This window comes from Aythya fuligula, chromosome 16, assembly GCF_009819795.1.
Source record: "Aythya fuligula isolate bAytFul2 chromosome 16, bAytFul2.pri, whole genome shotgun sequence".
Taxonomy (NCBI): Eukaryota; Metazoa; Chordata; class Aves; order Anseriformes; family Anatidae; genus Aythya; species Aythya fuligula.
Window position 1 is genome coordinate 11,159,947 of NC_045574.1, and position 18,491 is coordinate 11,178,437.

Here is an 18,491-nt window from a genome sequence, read left to right on the forward strand (position 1 = left end):
TCTATTTTAGAACCATGTGTCTGCCAAATAGTTCAATTAACTGTCTGAGGTCTGGTGTAAGTTATCTTGATAAGTTGGAAATTTAGATGGTTTATGTCCATCTGAATCAGCTGTTGTTTCAACAACAACAACAACAAAATACAATTGCCAATTCAATTTTTCAATTAAGACAATTTCCCAACTTTGTAGTAATAAGTTAAACGAGTCATGAGAGGTTCTGTATTAGTTTTTTTGCTGTTAGTTTTAAAAATAAATAAATGAAGCCACCCCAAAATAGTTTTGGTTCAAATATGGTGAGATTCCAGATAGTATCCTCTCTCTTCCTGACTTTCTCTTCCTGCTAATTTTTTACTGAGGAAAGATATTTTTGTCTCAATGCTGTGATACAGTTGAAGATTGAAGGTACTTGCCAGTCTCTCCAACTGCCAAAAAATAGGAAACCTTCAAAATGAACACGTCCAATGAACATTTCAGCAGTGGGAGGAAGAGAACTGAGGACAGGAATTAATATTGCAATTTATCTTCCTTTAACAATAAATATTTGTACAATCTCTTGATAATTAAAATCATGTAAAAGCTTACCTACATATGAAAGAAATTCAGGTTTTCTTATTGCTCGTGAACAACTCATAAAAGCAGGGAACAAACCATAAAGATACATCTAATACCATGTATGAAGTTTGTATTGTTTTTAAAAGAAGTAGGAAGAAAAATTTACCATAAAGATCTTTTTTAGATGAATAGTATGCACTTACTGTTCTTTGTGTGTGTGCACGTGCATTCAATAGCAACGAAAACAAGATCAAATTTATTATTTGATAGGTTGTTTCCATCATTGGTATTCACAACTGTGTGATCACACAATCACATATGCATCTTCTACCTGCCAAAACTGAGGTTGGCTTCAAAGTCCACAGCACTGAATTTACTTTTAAGATGCCATTACTTGTCTTGAAGGTGCCCTTCAAAGCATCTTCTGTTGAGATACTGTTCAGGTGGTAGTCAATATCCTGGTAGGAAAGGAGGACTCCTTTCTCTGTGTCACGCTGATAGTAAAAGAATGTAAGACACCGATATCCCAAGAGAGGGAATGATTCCAAAGCTAGTTGGAATTAATGGAGGGACCTTGAAGCAGTAAAATGGTTATTTAAAAAATAAATCCTTTTTCTATAACACACCCCTAATACAAAGAAAAGGGGCAAGGGTGGGGGTGGCAGAATGTATACAGCAACTACTTTAAAGGTTGTGTGCTCTCCTGGATGCAGAAAAACTGAGTTGGAATAGGGGAACAGAGTCCATTAAAAATCAGAATTAAAGCATTTAGTCCCAAACACTTGAAAAGCTCTGAGATACACCCAGGAAAAGTCCATGGTCATTGATAAAAGTAATGCATCCAGTGGTGTGTGTATTTAAGTTACAAAGATCCTGGTGTTCTTTCTAAGTCTATTCAAAGTTCTTTGATAGCCAGAAATATAATTAATTATAACACACACCCCGTTAGAGCCAAAGGGCATCTTTTATATGCAACGAAGGACGGACTTCTGGTTGTGTTTTGTACTTAGGTTACAGGTTCAGCAAACCTAAGGCATTGCACTGTTTATAATTTTTAAGGTTAAAACCATTAAAACATGATCTGGTTTTGCATCAGTTTATTTTTTCTGAAGCTCAGTATGCTGTTACACTGCGGAAGAACAAATCCATTGATACAAGCACTAAGATAAAGGTGTCTGTATAGTCCCCAGAAATCCCCACTAACTTGGAAGATGGAAAATTACGTAAAACCTATTCATAATTTGCTGCCTTTATGGAAGAATTACTGAGAAATAGTGTTTCAATGAAGAAAAAAATGTTGACAGACAAATAAACATCATATCAGTGAGCTAACGAGTGTTACCAAATAGTATTGATTACTAAAAATGCCTACAGAATTGTCATTAATGAAAAGTTAGCCCTTCTTCCAGAACTTCCAAATACAGTTGGACTGGGACAAGATGATCAAGAAGCAATTCTTTAAGTGTTTTAAAGTGTTACAAAGTCAAGACACTAAGAAAGCCAACAGAACAGAACTCATACACAGCTTCTACAAAGATGTTTAATGTTTTTTGTTAAATTGTTGCCCTTTACCATTTCTTACCGTGCTAACGATACATTCCTATTTGCTGCTTCTTAGTATAGAATCCTTTTTTTGCTGATAGTATTTTTTTTGGATTCTTTCAGGAATTTTATGAACATACAAAAACGCTTTGGCAAGACGAAGGTGTGAAAGCCTGCTATGAGAGGTCTAATGAATATCAGCTGATTGACTGTGCACAGTAGTAAGTATCGTTTCTATTCTGCTGTATGCTGACAGTGGTATTGGATGTTAATAACAGTGGTTTGGATAGTCCTGATGCTTAGTTTTCCATGCCTTGGAAAAGAAGAGGGTACACTATGGAATGAGTCGCTGTTAATCAGCCATTCAGAGGTGGGGAAAGTTGCGTTCAGTTAGACAATAATATTGGTATTGGAAACCTCACCGATACTTTCAGGTGGTCCTAGCACAGGCTGACAGCAAATTTCCCACTTCTTCCTCTTACACCAGTTCCTTTCTAAATGACAGTCAACTTCAGATACTGAGCAAGTTTTAATAAGTTGGAAACTATGATGGTGTGAAACGTGCCCATGTTTGCAGCTTTTGGGTTTAGTGCAGTTTATTTGTCTGAAAACAAAGAGAGGGCAGCAACAATCACAGGCAGCAGCCTGTGATCAGTCACCAAGATTTCTGCTTGTGTACCTTCTGCACATATCAGAGAATGATTCATTCCCCTCTGCTATTTATACTGCTGTGATAATTAGTATTGTCATGAGAGAGACTGCTGCATGTTTGCAGTTATTTATCACATATCGCAATAAGGTATGGTTCTGATTTTTTTTTTTTTTTATTGCAAGATGTTTGTGGTAATTGTGACAATTGGTACTTTCATTATGTAGGCTCAAAAATTGTAGGACTTCAAATTTGGAATATTAATGGTTAAGACTGCTCTTTATTAGTTTAGACTCTGTTTCTTCTGGAGAAGCTGAAATAAGTTTTAATGGTCAAGGAAGTGCAAGCTTCTCATTTCGCATAATGGAGGACTGTGGTTTGTCTGCCTGCTGCTGAGTCTCATAGAGAACGTTTGATGAAATAAAATTTGTAAAGTTCTTTTTGTAGTTGTTTGTTTAGATAGACTTAAAGGTAAATCAACAATTAGCTCTGTTTGAAAAGAGACCAAGGAGATGATTTTACTATGACTTGCACAGCTCCAGGTCTCTCGAAGGCTCTTTGAAGTTTTGCCATTGTTTCTAGTGTTTGATGTGCAGCGATGTCTTGCATTAGGTGACTAATGTTTGATCATTCGGCATGGATCTTTTTGCAAGTTCAGTTGCTACAAAACAAAAAAAAAAAATTCTGGCAATTGTCCGCTAAATTCTGTCTTTTATAGCATAAAGCTGATAGAAACTGTTAAAAATAGTTTTGTTTCTGATGGTGTTTGGTTATCTGTTAGTGTTTCTGTCTAGTGCTTGTTAGTAGTCATTTTCTGTGACTGGAAGGCACAAGTATTGCAGAGCACTATGGTTTCTTTTGTGTGTTGCTCTTTTTTTGGAAGAGGATGAAATTTTGTTCTGCTGTGATTGTACAGAAGAAAGCTAAAATTGCTATCCTCCCTGATTGCTGGACATTGACTTTTTCATGGGTCAGCAAGAGGAATGGCCTTTCTGATGGTTTTACCGTCCTGCTCCATCTAGTGGAACACTGAATTTTACATCATGGGCTGCGGAACCAAAAATAAACCTTATACATTGCCGACAAATTACTGATTTTTTTCTGAGATACCATCGCTGTCTCCTAAAAATAGACCATGGTTCTTATATGTTCAGTTTGGTTGTAAAGTGTATGGCAGTTTCCTTATGGAAGAACCTTTCTAACTGTTAGTACTGGCAGTTCTTGTCCTTTCTGGCACTTTTGATCGTGCCCTGGTATTGTTTTTAATAACAGAATATGCAAATCAGGAGCTCTTAAATGGCAAAATGTTTGCGTGGAAATCTGACATGATTGATACTTCAAAATTAACCCAGTGAGCACATTCTAAAAAAATGCAGCAGAGGCAGAACACAAAATGCTGCTGAGGTTTTCAAGTAAAGATTTTTAATTTTAACGTGCAAGCTGCTCTCATTAGAGCTAACAGGAATTAAAAGAGAAAGTTGAGCACACTGAAGTGTTGGAGATGTCAGCTCTTTCAGAGAAGAGTCCTGCGTCCTAAACATTTTTCACTTTTGAAGATCCGTGTTTAAAACAAGAAAAGCTTACTTAAAATGGAAAGCAGAAAAGTGTCTTTTGTCTTTCAAGACCAGTTCAGCTTCAAAAAAAAAAAAAAAAAATCCTTTCTTGCTATTAAAAGTTGAATAAATTGTTAAGTATTAATGGAGTCTTAGTCTGGAGAACTGCTTTAAAATTCTAAACAGTGTTTTTTTATTGCTGTTTTTAATTTTTTTATTCCTTTTTTTTTTTTTTTTTTAAGTGTGGGTTGCTTGGTGTAAAGCTTGTCTTGCTATGGAGTCATTTCACATTCTGCATTTAAAAAAAATATATCACTCTTGTGATTTATACGGTTATATATAGGAAGCTTTGCAAAGTCCACTGCAAATAGTTTGTTCCAAACGTACAAATTAATTTTATCCCTTTTAGGATAGTAAAGAGTGCATATTGCACAGGGCTTTGGTTGGCTTTCAGGAATGTTAATATCAAAATGAAATTCATTTCTGCTTCTGCCAAACTGGAATGAAATATATGCAAAGGTTCTTTAGGGCTATGTGAGTGTTTCAGGGCTGGTTTCTGTCATCCATCGGCAGGGAAGAGCCGTGGCAGGGCTGGTGGTGTTCCCTGTTCGGCCAGGCTGCAGCACCTGTGTCCCTTCTGGCAGCTTTTGGGAAATGGCCCCAAAGTCCCCTCGCTCCTTTCGCTTCCATCTTTGTTAATGGTGTGGTAGTCAGGTACCGAGTGCTGGGGAGAGGTGTGAGGATTGACCCCGCTCCTTCGTGCTTGATGCTGCTGCTTTTACAGTTGTGCTTTTCATGGATAGGAGCTGGCTCTCCGTGTGGGAACTCAGTCCAACATCAGGTCCTCCCAGAGCTAGGGACTTGTTAACCTATGGCACAGCTTCAGGACGTTGAAGCATCTTGAAAAGAAAGATACTGAGGAAATGGAGACTTAAACTCTTGCAGAGCTTGTGCTGAGGAAAGCAAACAAGTTGGGTTGTCACGAATTCTTGTAGATGAACACAGGAAAAATGCCACTTCGGGCTACTTGTCCTTCCTAGGAGAGTGGGAATGAAGATAATTCTCGTCCAAACGTGTTGTAGCTACGTAACACTAACGTAGGTACGAGGAGTCTAGCAGTGGTATCTGTCACCTGTTCCTGAGAAGTACCTTTAAAGGCTGCACTTCTTTGTGCTGATTTGCTGAAGTTTCTCGGTGCCTCCCCAGCAGAAGCTCCCGTTAACCCCGTCTGTGCGCTTCTATCACTGCTCCCCCGAGCTCCTGGCCTCGGCTCAGAGCAGAAGACCTGAGAAAAGCCCCAGGTACCAGCTTCGGGCTTTTCATTTAATCTCACTGGTGAGCTTCAGAGGTGTAAAGCTGGGAGGCTGGGCCGGTAACCTCATCTGTTGGAGAGCCCTGCTGGTATCCTGCCCTTCCTCCTCAGGCTTACTGACTAAATGGAGGCGTCACTTCAGAGGAGCCCTGTTCGTGTTGAAGGGTAGCTGCCTCTGCTCATCCTGAGCTTTACTGTACTTCCTGCCGGAGCATATTTCACAGTCCTGGGAGAAAAGAAAGGAGGCTCTTTCCCTTTCTTAGCTCCATTTATGAAGTAATTAGTTCCAATTCTGCTTCTAGGACAGCAAGGTCTGGGAGGCTGTCACCAGCTTCTCTCTGTGGAGAATTGTTTTAGCTGTGAGGAGAGGGCAGTACCTGAGAGGAGAGCAGATTTGATTGCTCCCGCATATTTTGGGGATGTATATAGAAGTGAACGAATGTTTTAACTGGAGCAGCCATGTGATACTCCTTTTGGCTAATAATAAACAGAAGAATGCAGAAGTGTCTAGAATATAGAAAATCCCAAATGGCGATGAGTGATTTACCATCCTTCATATTTCTTTCCTGCAGGTGCAGGATTTCATTTTATTCAGAATATACTACTTAAGATTGGGAAACTAAGAGCCATTTCCACTGTGATGTGCCAAATCCTGCATGTCAAATCTCTGCGTCCTGTCAAGTATAAACACACACGATCTCTTTGAAGTGTAGATGCTGCTAATACTTCTACCTTGGTTTTCGTTTGCGGATCTCTGTTCTTAAAGCCTCACAAATACACTGCAGAGTAGCTGGAATAAGTAGGATCTCTTTCATACAAATGGGTTATTGGTGGCATGAAGGCTTGGAGGATACAAGCACAGTCCTGTAAGTCCAAGTTGATGTCAGTAGCCTCTGGATCAGCTTTGTAGAAAATCAAAAGCAAAGCTTGGGTACCTAAGCCTCCTAGTGTTTTTCTCTAGTCTTGTTACTATTAGGAAGTGCCCACAAATACTTGAATTTTTGTTTTATCTAGCCTTGGCTCAGCTCAGTTCCTTGGCCACCAGTATGATTTTTGCTTCATTTTATGCTCTGCTTTCTCTGCATATCTCCCAGCTGACGCTTCCTGGTTTTGGCTGGGGTGGAAAAGGAAATAATGTGAGAGACAGTATTTGCAGCCCATTTCACACCCTCCGCTATCAGGAAGGGCTGGAAGTAGCATGAGGGAGCCTATTCTCACGCTATTTCCTGCTTGAAAGCCTCACCGTGTTTTCTCCCGCTGCCTGCCATTTCGGGGAAGGAGAAAGCCCGGGGAGGTTGTGGTGTAGGTGCAGTGAGCTGGATTTCTCGAACTTCAGCACCAGCAGAGCCACTCTGATAGCTTGAAACTGTGCCAGGCTGCTCCAGAAGGGCTTTATGAGAAGGATTTTTGAAGATGTTTGTTTTTAAAATACTTATCAAAGAAAGGGGGAGAGTGCAACTCTTAGCTGACTGCTGTGCAGAGCTGCTAAAGGATCAGCAGATGTGGACGTGCTGTTTTCTTAATATCTGCTGTGTTAGGGGTTGTAAATTCTTTATATTTTTATTAGGATTTACGGTGTGTTTCACTTCTGGGTTCGCTGAGTTATAAGAGCAATTAAGAGCCCCAATCTGAGTACTTAATGATTTTCTTCCTTGTTGATTTCTCTTTGTGATGAAGTTCTTTTCGGAGATCATACAGTAAAGTGCATTTGCTGAAAGTCTCACCTTTTTAAATAGCAGCTGATTTATCAGTGGTACTGTTAGTCTAGTTTCTTATTCATATTATTTATTACTTTTTCTTTCTTTTTGCTTTTTCTAATCAGTGTAATTCTGGCAGAGCAGTTCCTCTTGTCTCCTCCAGGTCTGTGAGCTGTGCTGAGTACTCGCATTCAACAGGACAGGAATTTTCCCGGCCTATATTCCTGGCATACACAAGCTTCTTATGGGCATTAGCAATTATATTGTTAAACATTCCTGTGTGGAAGACTAACATTCATGTCTCCTTTTGCTGATTTAAAGCTGATGAGCTTGCCTACTGCTGTGTGAATTCTTTGGCAAGCCAAGGACCAGACCCAGATCACCTCATTTCTTATCCGTGGTCTTAATCATAAAACCACCTTGCTTTTGTTCCAGAGCACTTAGAGATCATTGAATTAGGGCCTTGTCTCTATTCTTCTTTATCCTGAAGTACCAGAGGTTTATGTTTTAAACAAAGCTAAATTTTAGGTAAAAGTAAATAAACCCCGGATTATATTTTCTCCCCAGTCCATGGGGTCATTAGGTGCACACGGAGGTTGCTGTAGACAACAGGAAGCGCAGTCACTCCTGTGCTTGCATGACTTCACTGAAGTCAGGACCAACAAAATGAGTCCAAATATATAAGTAGCCTGAATTATTCCTAACTACTCCAAGTGTCTGCCCTTTCTTGCTGCCTGTTGGTAGCAGGGATGTGCCTGCTGGCAAGTGCTGTGAAAACCAGATTACCTAAATTTAGCCAATAAATGGATTATGAATCCAACACATGTTCCCACTGTTGTCACAGCTAATCATAAATTCATAATTTCAACCTACACTCAACCCCAGATAAACTTCTCTGTCTCTAAAATAAATTACATCACAGTATGAAGCAAGATAAAACAAAAGGTGTCCTGGAGTAGCTTGCTTGAGTTTTCAGAATTAGGAGCACTCAAATGAAAATGTTAAAGTTAATGAGCCGTAATGGCAGAAAGACCTTTTTACAAGTCCAAAATGTGAGTGGAATAGAAGAGAACAGTTGAGTTGGAAGGGACCTTCAAAGACAATCTAGCCCAGCTGCCTGATTTGTTCAGGGCTAACCAAAAGTTAACCAGGGGCATTGTCCAAATGCCTTGCACACTGACGGACATGGGGCATCAACCACTGTGGAGCCTGGTTCAGTGGTTGACCACCCTCACAATAAAGAAAATTTTTCCTCACGTCCAGTTTAATAAGATAAACCAGAGGCATCTGAGGTGTGTGTGGAGACCACCACATCGTTCTGAATTATTCTGAAAGGGAATTACTCTGCTTCGGGAATCTGACTGCTGTCTCCACTTTCACTCCACCACTTTTACCCCCCGCACCCGTCACGTTCATTCATTTGCCACATTTATTTGTCCATTGTTCCACACATCTGTTAACTTGTCAGTTCCTTTCTGGCTTTTTGCTGCAGATGCAACTTCCTTTCCATGTCTTGTTGGAAATTTTAGGGATTAGCCTTCAGCTGAGGGCAGGGAAGGCCTGATCAGAGACCGGCATGCGAAGGCTGGGCCAGAACTCTTTCCTGACCCAGTCCGGCAGCCAGATTGTGGTGCTTTGCCTTCTGTTTTAAAAGTATCACTTGCTCGTGCCTGCAAGAGTTGAGGATAAACCATTCTGCAAGTCTTCATAGATGCCTGATTTCTGAGAAATGAACTTCCATTTCCACTGTGTGCTGCATTTGCTTTCACATGCAAATGGAGCATTTGCTCATGCAACAGCTGTTTCAGTGTTTTAGTAACAGTATTTACTCAGATTAGGCATGCATTTGCTCTAGCATATTTCTAAAACTTTGGCATGGCTTTTAACATTGTATTTTACAAAAATTGTCAGTAAAATAGTAGGCTTTCTCTGTGATCTTAAGTAGAAAGCAAAGTTCAAACAAAGAAAGTAAAATTATCTTGAGCTTTTTGAAAGCAAACATCGGATTTTTGTAATAGCTTTCGTTGGTTTGGTTCATTAGTACCTGAACCTTTTAGGCAGTGTCTATCTGATACCTGTCCGTGCTTCTGTTTTGTTCCTGTGGCCCTGCCTCTGCAAGCGTACAGAACCCAATGCAGTGTATTTTTTTGTGGATGAAGGGGAAGAGTCAAAATGCAAACACAAGGAGATGGAATAGAAGCCAAAACCTTCTGTTAGCTGAACTTGTAAGGATTTCTGCATCTTGATGGCAACAGGCTTCCCATTCCTCATCCTTCTCCCATCCTCAAAGTTTTTGTTTTGACATTAATAGTGTGTGAGAGAATATGATAGAAATATGTGGAAAAATGAATCTATTGTCCGCTAAGGCTTTTGGAAGAGATCTTGTGAATATTGTATTGTTCTCTGGTTGATAGGCATAAGTTTGTAATAAAATGAAAATTAGGGAAATACAGTTAACTGTGTAACAGCAAGCACCTTGTTTAGTGTATGATTCGTATACCTGTGTATGCCTGAAGCTAAATTCATTTGGGGTTAGTTGTGCAAAATAGTTTAAAAGTTCCCCTCTTGTAAAGTGAGGTTTCTGACTTTTAATCAAGGTGGACTTTGAAATCCTTTTCATATGGTCATTAATTCATAGGCTTTTTGGGGGTTGGGGTCAGATGGTGACGTGTAATGTTGGTGATTATTTGTTACGTTCTGAGGCTTCATAAAGTCCTTTTGCACTTAATTAAAATGACCAATATCATAGAATCACAGAATATCTGAGTTGGAAGGGACCCACAAGGATTGTCGAGTCCAACCGCTGGGACCCCAAAGGACCACCCCCCCAAAAGAAATACAAAAAATCAGATCATGTCTGAGAGCGTTGTCCAAACGCTTCTTGAACTCTTGTCAAACAAAGCTTGATTTATGCATTCAAAGTCCTGACTAAATATGCAACCCATTTAGAGTGGTTAATCTGTGTTAGTATAGACTCGACACGATACAATTTATTCATGAAATCAGTATGTTGCATTGTTACGCAAGGTCATTAACCATGGCTTGTAACATAGCATTACTGCACCAGCTCCATTTTGTTTCATAATAGTAAAGATATGGACAAATTCAGTAGCCTAGACCCATCCTTACAGGAGCTGCCCTGAAGTAAGTGGAGTTTAGCCCATGAGTTAATTCAGTAACAGCTGGGTTCAGACGCTGGTGATCACGTGCATTTGGTGGTGTCCTGTCCAAAAGCCTCTCACCCTTTAAGCCATGCTGTGCGTGCGTGGACTGAGGTGATCTCAGTGGACACTGTACTGAGCTGCTAGGGGCAAGCTGACAGACAGTAAGCGACCACCAGGTGGGTTCGCTGCAGGTTCCTCACGTGCACAAAGGCAATGGGAAGAGCTTCAGGTCTTACGAGGGCACAGGTTTCTTTGGCTTGGCTTCCCTGTACATGGACCTCATGCGTGGTGTTGCTCTGCTGCTTTTGTTTTTTAATTTTATTTTCACTAGACACAGAACAGCCTTGTTCTGGCAAGGGAAGTGTGGCAAAGTTTTGTATGTATTGAATTGACCCTAAAATCTCTCTATTTGCTGCAGTTGAAACTTCTCCAATCTCGTTTCTCCAAAAATGGCACATACCTGAAGTAAATTTGATCCAGTAAAATGGTGGCTCACTGGTAGGGCATTTTATCCACAGTGATCCTCAAATTGCCTGTGTGTTATGAAGAGACATAGCGGTCAGTATAGGGTTAGAATGAATTACTGAGGTTAAGCAGTGGTAATTAGAGGGGGAGTTGCAGTTATGTCAACTCTGTAAGGTGGTCGTGCACTCGGGGCACATTACATTTGTCTGTCTCCTGAAGTTTTAACCTTGAATTGTAAAAATGTGCTCAGTTTTTAGTAAAATTTGAATTACTTTATTGAAAGACAGAGTAAGCAACATCTTGAACTGCTAGCATCAGACTGGAGAATTGTACAGGGGGGTTGGATTACTGAGGTGGCAAAAAGGCATAGCAGTCGTGTCCTGAGAATCATCAAAGCGAGCGCTAAAATCACACTGTTAGTTCCTCAGGACTAATTTCAGTCACCCCTTTTATCCCACGCCTTTGCTACCAGCCTTTGTGCAGACAGAAAAGGCCCCGACCGCGGCTCGGTTTGGGCTGTGGTTCGCTCAGGCAACTCGATCTGCTGCAGAAGCAGCGAGGAGAAGGCTGCCAGAGGGGCTGGAGCCGCCTTCGCTGGGGATCCTGCGGGGGGAAATCCACAGGCGCCGGGCACGCTGTGGGTAAGTGCGGGAGGGGACGAGCAGGAGCGCGGGGTCCGTGCACCACCACCGCCTTATCTGGGCAGCACGCAGCCCGCGGGGCTTTGCTGAGAGGCTCCTGGCCCACACTGACAGCACAGGAGGCACCGTCGGGATGCAGCTGTGCCGGCACCGTCAGGGTTTCGTAGTTGTCTTGCCGCTGTGAGCGGGTGGCTGCTGGCCTCGGCGTCTGCCATTTGTGCTGCGCGCCGCCAGCAAACACCACGGCTTCGGGAGCGTGGGCTGGGTGTTTTTGTGGGAGCGCTTATCGCTCCTGCTGTGCTGCTGCTGAAAAAGGAACACTTCAAGATTAGAAGATGACAATTAGGAGAATACTTTTATCAAGCTGAGACCTAAACTGATGTTGTAGGACCTCGTTAAAGACTTGCTTTGAGGGGGGGGGGAAAAAAAAAGGAATTAAAAGTAACAGTTCCGAAAGATAGGAGGCAACAATAGAAAATTTCTGCTACGAGGATGAAATGAGGCCAGTACGTTCGTTGGTACAACGTGAAAGCACCAGGTTCGATTCCCAATTATTCCCTGGGCTGAAATACAGCAAATACATCCCTGTGGCCCCAGTGAAGGAGCACGCCCTGTTGCTGACTTGCCCGTTCTCTGCTTTCCTTTCCTCTGCTGTGAACTCCGGGGCTCGATAATATACTGAAACCATTCCTTCACCGGGGATTTTAATTTAAATTTCTTTTGTCTGGGTGCTTGCCTCATTCACAGGTGTTGCTGAATTTATTATCTTTGCGAGACCCCTGACAAAGATGTCTGCATTGCATTTGGTAGAAATTTACCAGCAGGCTCCAAAGTTTATTGAGACCATGTGCTTTGCATGCAGAGAACATGGCCATAAAGTCCTAAATGCAGGAGAGGCAGGCTGGAAATAAGAAAATAGATTATCTCATATTAGGTGAACAAGTTTAGCAAACTGAAGCTGGATGTAATGTATCACAGAACATTATTTATTGTAATGCTGCCTGTTGCACTCCCTGTAGTGCAAATAAAATCAGGGTTTTTTAATCTTAGGAAGTATTTCTTACAGCGTATGACTTAGTCCTAAAGGAACTCAAAACGCTAACTGATTTTAAGTGTGATTAAGAACATTTTGTAGGCAGGATCTCATTGATAGGTTTTGTGATTTGGAACCGTGCTTTTGAACAGATTGCTCTGCAATACATTATACATTGATTTTTGTATCTGAAACGTTAAAATCAATTGTTACGCTTAACTGTAATTGCGTTAACTATATTTGTATTGTGATACACTAAGTCTCCAAGAAGGATATCTGCAGATAAGGCCAAGTTGCAGCACGCAGGTGAGGCTTTCGGTATCTGGCCACGTGCGGTGCGCTGCCGCCCCACCAGCTCTCCGGGAAGGCTCCTGGCTTCCGTGGATACTCTGCAAGGTTCCCCTGCCCCCAAAGGGCTTATGTAAACGGCAGCCTGAGTAAAAGCTAGCAAAGAGCTATTTTTAGCAAGCCTGTTGCAGCTGGGGGAGGGCAGGAGCCTTGGGTCATGCAGGAGGGTGTAGCAAAGGAGGGCTCCTGGGGGCCGCATCCAGCCCTGCTCACGTGGCCTGGCAGTGCTGCGTGATCAGTACGGAGAGATTTGGGGCTTTGCAATTAAAAAACAGAAAAAAAAAAAAAAACCTGCTTAAACTTAGGTAATTTTTATAAATAAATCAAAAAAAAAAAAAAGTGATGTGCAAGCAAATTGTGTTAATTTGCTGCTTGTGTTAATGCTGGTAATACTTGCAGAGGTGCTGAAGGCCATGACTGGAATACCCCATCCGCCACATTTGCTACTGTAGCTTCTCAGCTGAATTTTACGTATTTCTGATGTTCTAAAAGCAGTGGCAGATCAGAAGAGTTGGGCATCATGATGCCTCATGTCTAGCAAGGTGATTATTTTTTCTTGGGTATCTTCATAAAGAGCATGTCTGGTTTTCTGTGGTATTGTTGGGTCTCAACAGCAAAGTGAGCCTTATTCTGTTGAGTCTGCTGGTTGGTGTTTTATTTTGGTCCATTCATTAGCCCTGCCATCAGCACGTGCTCCATGAAGAACAGATTTTACCTTTTTCAACATCAGTATAGGAGCTTATAACCCTTGGATGATTTTGGCAAGTGTGAGATATTAAATGAAATCAGACAAGTGAAGGATGTTCAGTCCTTCATGGGACTGATGCCAGTACCATCAACAATCCTGGTGCAGTGAAATGGTTTGGTAGAAGCGGTGAGGACAAACTTAGAGATCCCTCCTCCCATCTCAGCAGATCAGATGATCTATTTCCCAAATGGGCATTTCGGACTCTAAGATCCTGCTAAATGGAAAGTTTGCTTTAAAACTAAGGTGTGTGGTATGGAAGAAGCATGAAAAAGTTTTGTCTTCTGTGAGATACAAGTGCAATACACTCATTATCACAGTGCTCTATCAAGGGAACAAGTAATTAAAACGTCGCACTTTAAAGAACTATTTAGAGAGAGTTTTGGAGAAGAGCATGTCAGATTGTAACTCACTTTATCGTGGATAGCTCAGTAACTTTGCAAATACCCATATGCTCTGTGTTATGAATTCCTCTGTGCTCTCTCTGAGTGCTTTTGTAGGGTGAGATCCTTGACCCTTGGCCACTGCCCCTGGAGCGTCTCACTGTCCACCTCTGTTCCACGGAGCAGAACTCCTCTAAGGGCCGCACATCTCGTTAGCAAAGAGCATTGATCATTTCCACAAGCTCTCTTCAGGCATCACAAGCTCTGTTTGTGTATTTCTCTCCACCTTCTCCTGGTGCCTGCAGGTTGCTAACTGGGAGGCTACGAGGCACCATGCCTCCTCCTAAGGTGACCGGAGAGCAGGCACGGACAGGCCAGAGCAGAATTGCTTTCATTTTAAATAAATAAATAATGATAATAATAATAATAAAAAAAAAAATGTCCTAAAACCAATCCTGGCCTTCACCCAGTTTTTAGGATCAGAAGTGGCTGAGCCATTTCCCAGTTTCAACCTGATCGGAGCCAAGCCTTACCAGACTTTTGTGAAGTCGTGGCTCCGCTGCTGCTTAATTGCTTCTTGTTTCGAAAGATAATTAGGAACTTTATTTAAAAATAGTAACTTTAGTGTTCAGTCCATTAAATTTGTCACCAAGTTATTTTCATTAAGACTCCCAGCTGTTTTCTTATTGGAATTGTGAACTAAAAATAGGTAGGATTTCTGCTGTTGTGTGCAGAGGCCGGCACCGTACCTCCATTCCAGTCCTGACTTTTCCTAATGATGTGAAATGTGTTTGTTTCCCTCGGCGCTTTCTTCTGGCTGTATTTAAGAAGGTCCTGCTAATTATGCCAAAATTGTGCACTGTGGTTTTCTGATAAAGTCACGTGCCTGTAAAGAATATGAAACTGATTTCCCTCAAGACAAGTCTTACAAATGAAAGATTCGTGCCGCACCCAGTACATTTTCTTTTTTCATCAGACTGTAAGAGATGTTTGTAATAAATCAACAAATACCTTTTGAAAAAACACAAACAAACAATAATGAACATAGGGTTGTTACTATTATTACGAGGGGTGCGATTTGCCCTCTCCATTCAGTTCTCATGAGCAGTCCCTTTGTTGTGTTATAATTGAAATCACAGTGTAGATTGGGAGATAAAGTGACAATTACCATGTTTATAGTGTACAAAGCACAGTGGGTTTTGAAACAGAACGCTAATTACCCAAATCTATACAAGCATATGCTACTTTCATGCATATATGGATTACGGAGCAAATCAGGTTGTAATATCCTTGCTTTACTAGTATGTCTTTTAAATTCTGACTTGTTTCACGTTTATACCTAAGATCCATGCCACACATGCTGGATGTACAGAAAACTGAATTGGATATTTACTGTAGGAGAGAGACATACATATTTCTGTATAAATGTATGACGTTCTCCCTGCATACTTACTTCCTGGAAATTGATCATAGAAATTTGTTAGCTGACGATGTTTTTCACTTCCTTGGGATACTTTCTGACTACAGCTCCACCAAATGTATGTGGCTTACACTGATAAAAGGTAACGTAGGTAACAGGAGGAAGTTCTGCTGCAGAGCACTGTGAGTTTTGGGTGGTTGTTTTTCTCCTTTTTAAAGGCTTGGTGTTTGGAGCTATAATCATGAAAGTTAGTGACCAGAATGTAAATTATATCAGCTTTTTTTTTTTCCCCATTCTATTATCTTTAAAGAAAGAAACAGAAAATCTTAAGATGTGTTAATAAAACATAGGTCTCTCCAATGGAAGTTGCTTCATTCAAAGTAGGTTTTTTTTTTTTTTAATAAAATTTAGGATATGCTCATCTGCAGAAGTACTCCAATTCTGTTCCCTTAAAATATCCATTTAGATGCACTGTATAATCCTGGCATGATTGATTAGTGTAACAGATCTTTTTTTAATTTTCTCATCTGCTCGTTGGCAGTCTGTTCCTTGGACTTCCTGTGCATTTATACGAAGAAGATAGCTGCAGTTTTACAAGTTGAAGCTGTGGGATCTAAACATGGGTGGCACAGGGGAAGGGAAAAGTGCCATGTAGAAAGCTCTGCACCTGTCGCTAGTTTTGGCTATAGCTATCGATACAGGGCAGCTAGCATGATCAAGATACTGCAAAAACCTCTTAGGCTGAAAGTTTTAGAAGAAAGGAGAGGAAATGGCTATATTTAATGGATGCGTATTAACTATTGTGTAATGTATCAGTTGCCGCCGCACTTAGCCCCCCCTTTTTTGTGGTGAATCTAATAATTTGCTGCTGAGCAGAGGAAGTGGAGTTAAAATGCTGCAGCGCAATAAAAGCTGTATTTCACATACACACAGTCTACAAACATTATGCCCGTGTGGAAGCAAGTGATGCAGTGCAGGTAATGGAAGAACACACCTACCTGTCTCCAGAACTACTGAGCTTTCTCACCAGCCTTTCTCCCAGTCTGCCCCATCTGATCTGAGCCTCTTCCACCTTGCAGTCCTCGCCGCTGTTCTTAGTGTAAACCAGGAGCCGGAAGCTCTAATTATAGTAGTGCAGAACAAATGGAAATCCTGGAATTGTCTTCTGTGCTTTAAATCACACAGTGTCTGCTTACAGGTATCAGAGCAATAGGTGAGCCAGCACAGCCTGGCTGGGTCTGATCATTCCAGCACTGCTGCTGCGTGCCTCTGCTTCCTAGCACACTTTGGAATTGCATGTTTATTACCAAATCTGCAGTGTAAGGTGACCGCTATGCTTCAGGCACATATTTGAACCAAGGCTGCAACGCTGAAGGGCGCTGTACGTCCTTTATTGCTTCCTTGCAATAAGACATTATGAGAGGTTTCCTTATTCTTTATATAGAATAATAGACTTGATTATTGTGCATAGCTTTATACTGGTGGCCAAAGCCCCAGCTGGGTTCATAGCCCCTCATGTATGTTGATGTGGGAATTAACACTACATCTGGGGAAGACAAATACCTTCTTAGTCCCCTTCTCGTCTTCTCCACTACAGGAACAGAGCCCATAGTTTTTAGCATCCGTTTTTGTCCAGTTCTTCCTGTGAGTCTGTTTAAATGTTCCTTTCATGTAGAAGAGGAAATTTTTAATCCGTTAATAAATAATTTAGGTTTAAGATTTCAGCCATTTAAAATGCAAACATGAGACACTGCCCTCTGCAGACAAAGAGATTGTCAAGATGTGCGTGTGTTCTCTGCTGGGATTGTAGGGCTTTAATCCTGCTGTGGGATTTGAGCTCTGGCAGCTCCGTGGAACCTGTGTGCGTGCCCTGGGCTCTCCACTTTGGTTTCCCTTTCCCTCAGGTTCCCTTCTGCCCGTCTGTGCCTGAGCTGAGGGGCTGGGGAGAGGAGTCCACCCACTCGTGGTGCTAAAATGAGTTGTTATTCACAGCTTTGTGAGACTTTCTTTCCAGCGTAATAAAGTAGTTAATGATGTCAACATACAGCAGCAGCACCGCAGTTTCAGAATTAATGCTCGCTGAGATGAAATCATTTTCCACCTCTCAGATGTGCTTGTTTCACACTCCCTACATAGGTAAGTAGACCTCACAGCACCATTTTCTACTTGCCTCAAGACCATAACGGCTAGAATCTTTTTTTTCCCCTCCATTCCCCCCTTCGCCTGAGAAAAGAGGGGCTAACATTGGGGTTTCTGGAGATGGGCAGTAATTTAGCAGAGGTTTGTTTGGTGTAACACAGAGCAAAACCCACAGAGGTGGGTTTTGGTTCTGCACTGCCTGGATGTGCAGAGAACCATTTCAGAGGAGGAGCATATAAAACTCGGAGCCCATTCTTTTCTCAGTCCTTGGCCTCTAAAATCTCCCAGCGGAGCTGCCAGGTAGGGTGCTGAGACTGCAGCCATGGCTCGAGGTGTCACTGAACTGCCACCAGTAGTACTTCTCAGCCTTAATGTCTATTGGTGGCTGTTAAGGTTGCAATGCTTAAATAGTTACATTCTACGAATATGTTTAGTAATTGTTCAGGTAATTACAACGTTTCTATTATACCTATACTGACTAGATTCAATAATGCTGGTTTTAAAAAAAAAACAAAAACAAAAAAAAAAAAAAAAAAAAAAAAACTAACTGAAACAACTGTGTTACCACTTCCTCATTGTAACATTGCCCCAAGTTAGCTGCAGAAGAAGGTATTTTAAAAGTCCTTCAAAAATTTCCCTCCACCTCCTTTTTCCTGTGCAGCTCGGTTTTGTACACGTGCCCCCGCCAGCCCCAGCTCTGCACACTGACTCCGGCACCGTCTCTGCTCCAGCATCTGCAGCACCTGACTGCCCGGGCGTGAGTCAGTGACTACAATAGGAAACGTCTCGGTGCCGAAACCAGCACACACCACTCTTGGCTGGCTGAGAGAGGAAACAGGCTATGGTTG

General features: G+C 41.6%; 1 protein-coding gene across 2 annotated transcripts in view; it reads left to right on the forward strand.

The window, feature by feature from the left end:
- The window catches only part of GNAS (GNAS complex locus), a 147,787-nt gene that overhangs the window by 107,388 nt on the left and 21,908 nt on the right, over nt 1–18,491 (forward strand). For both annotated transcript variants that reach the window (XM_032198139.1, XM_032198140.1), the window contains exon 5: nt 2,218–2,315. In XM_032198139.1, the coding sequence (XP_032054030.1) occupies nt 2,218–2,315 (98 nt within the window). The remainder of the gene's footprint in view (nt 1–2,217; nt 2,316–18,491) is intronic.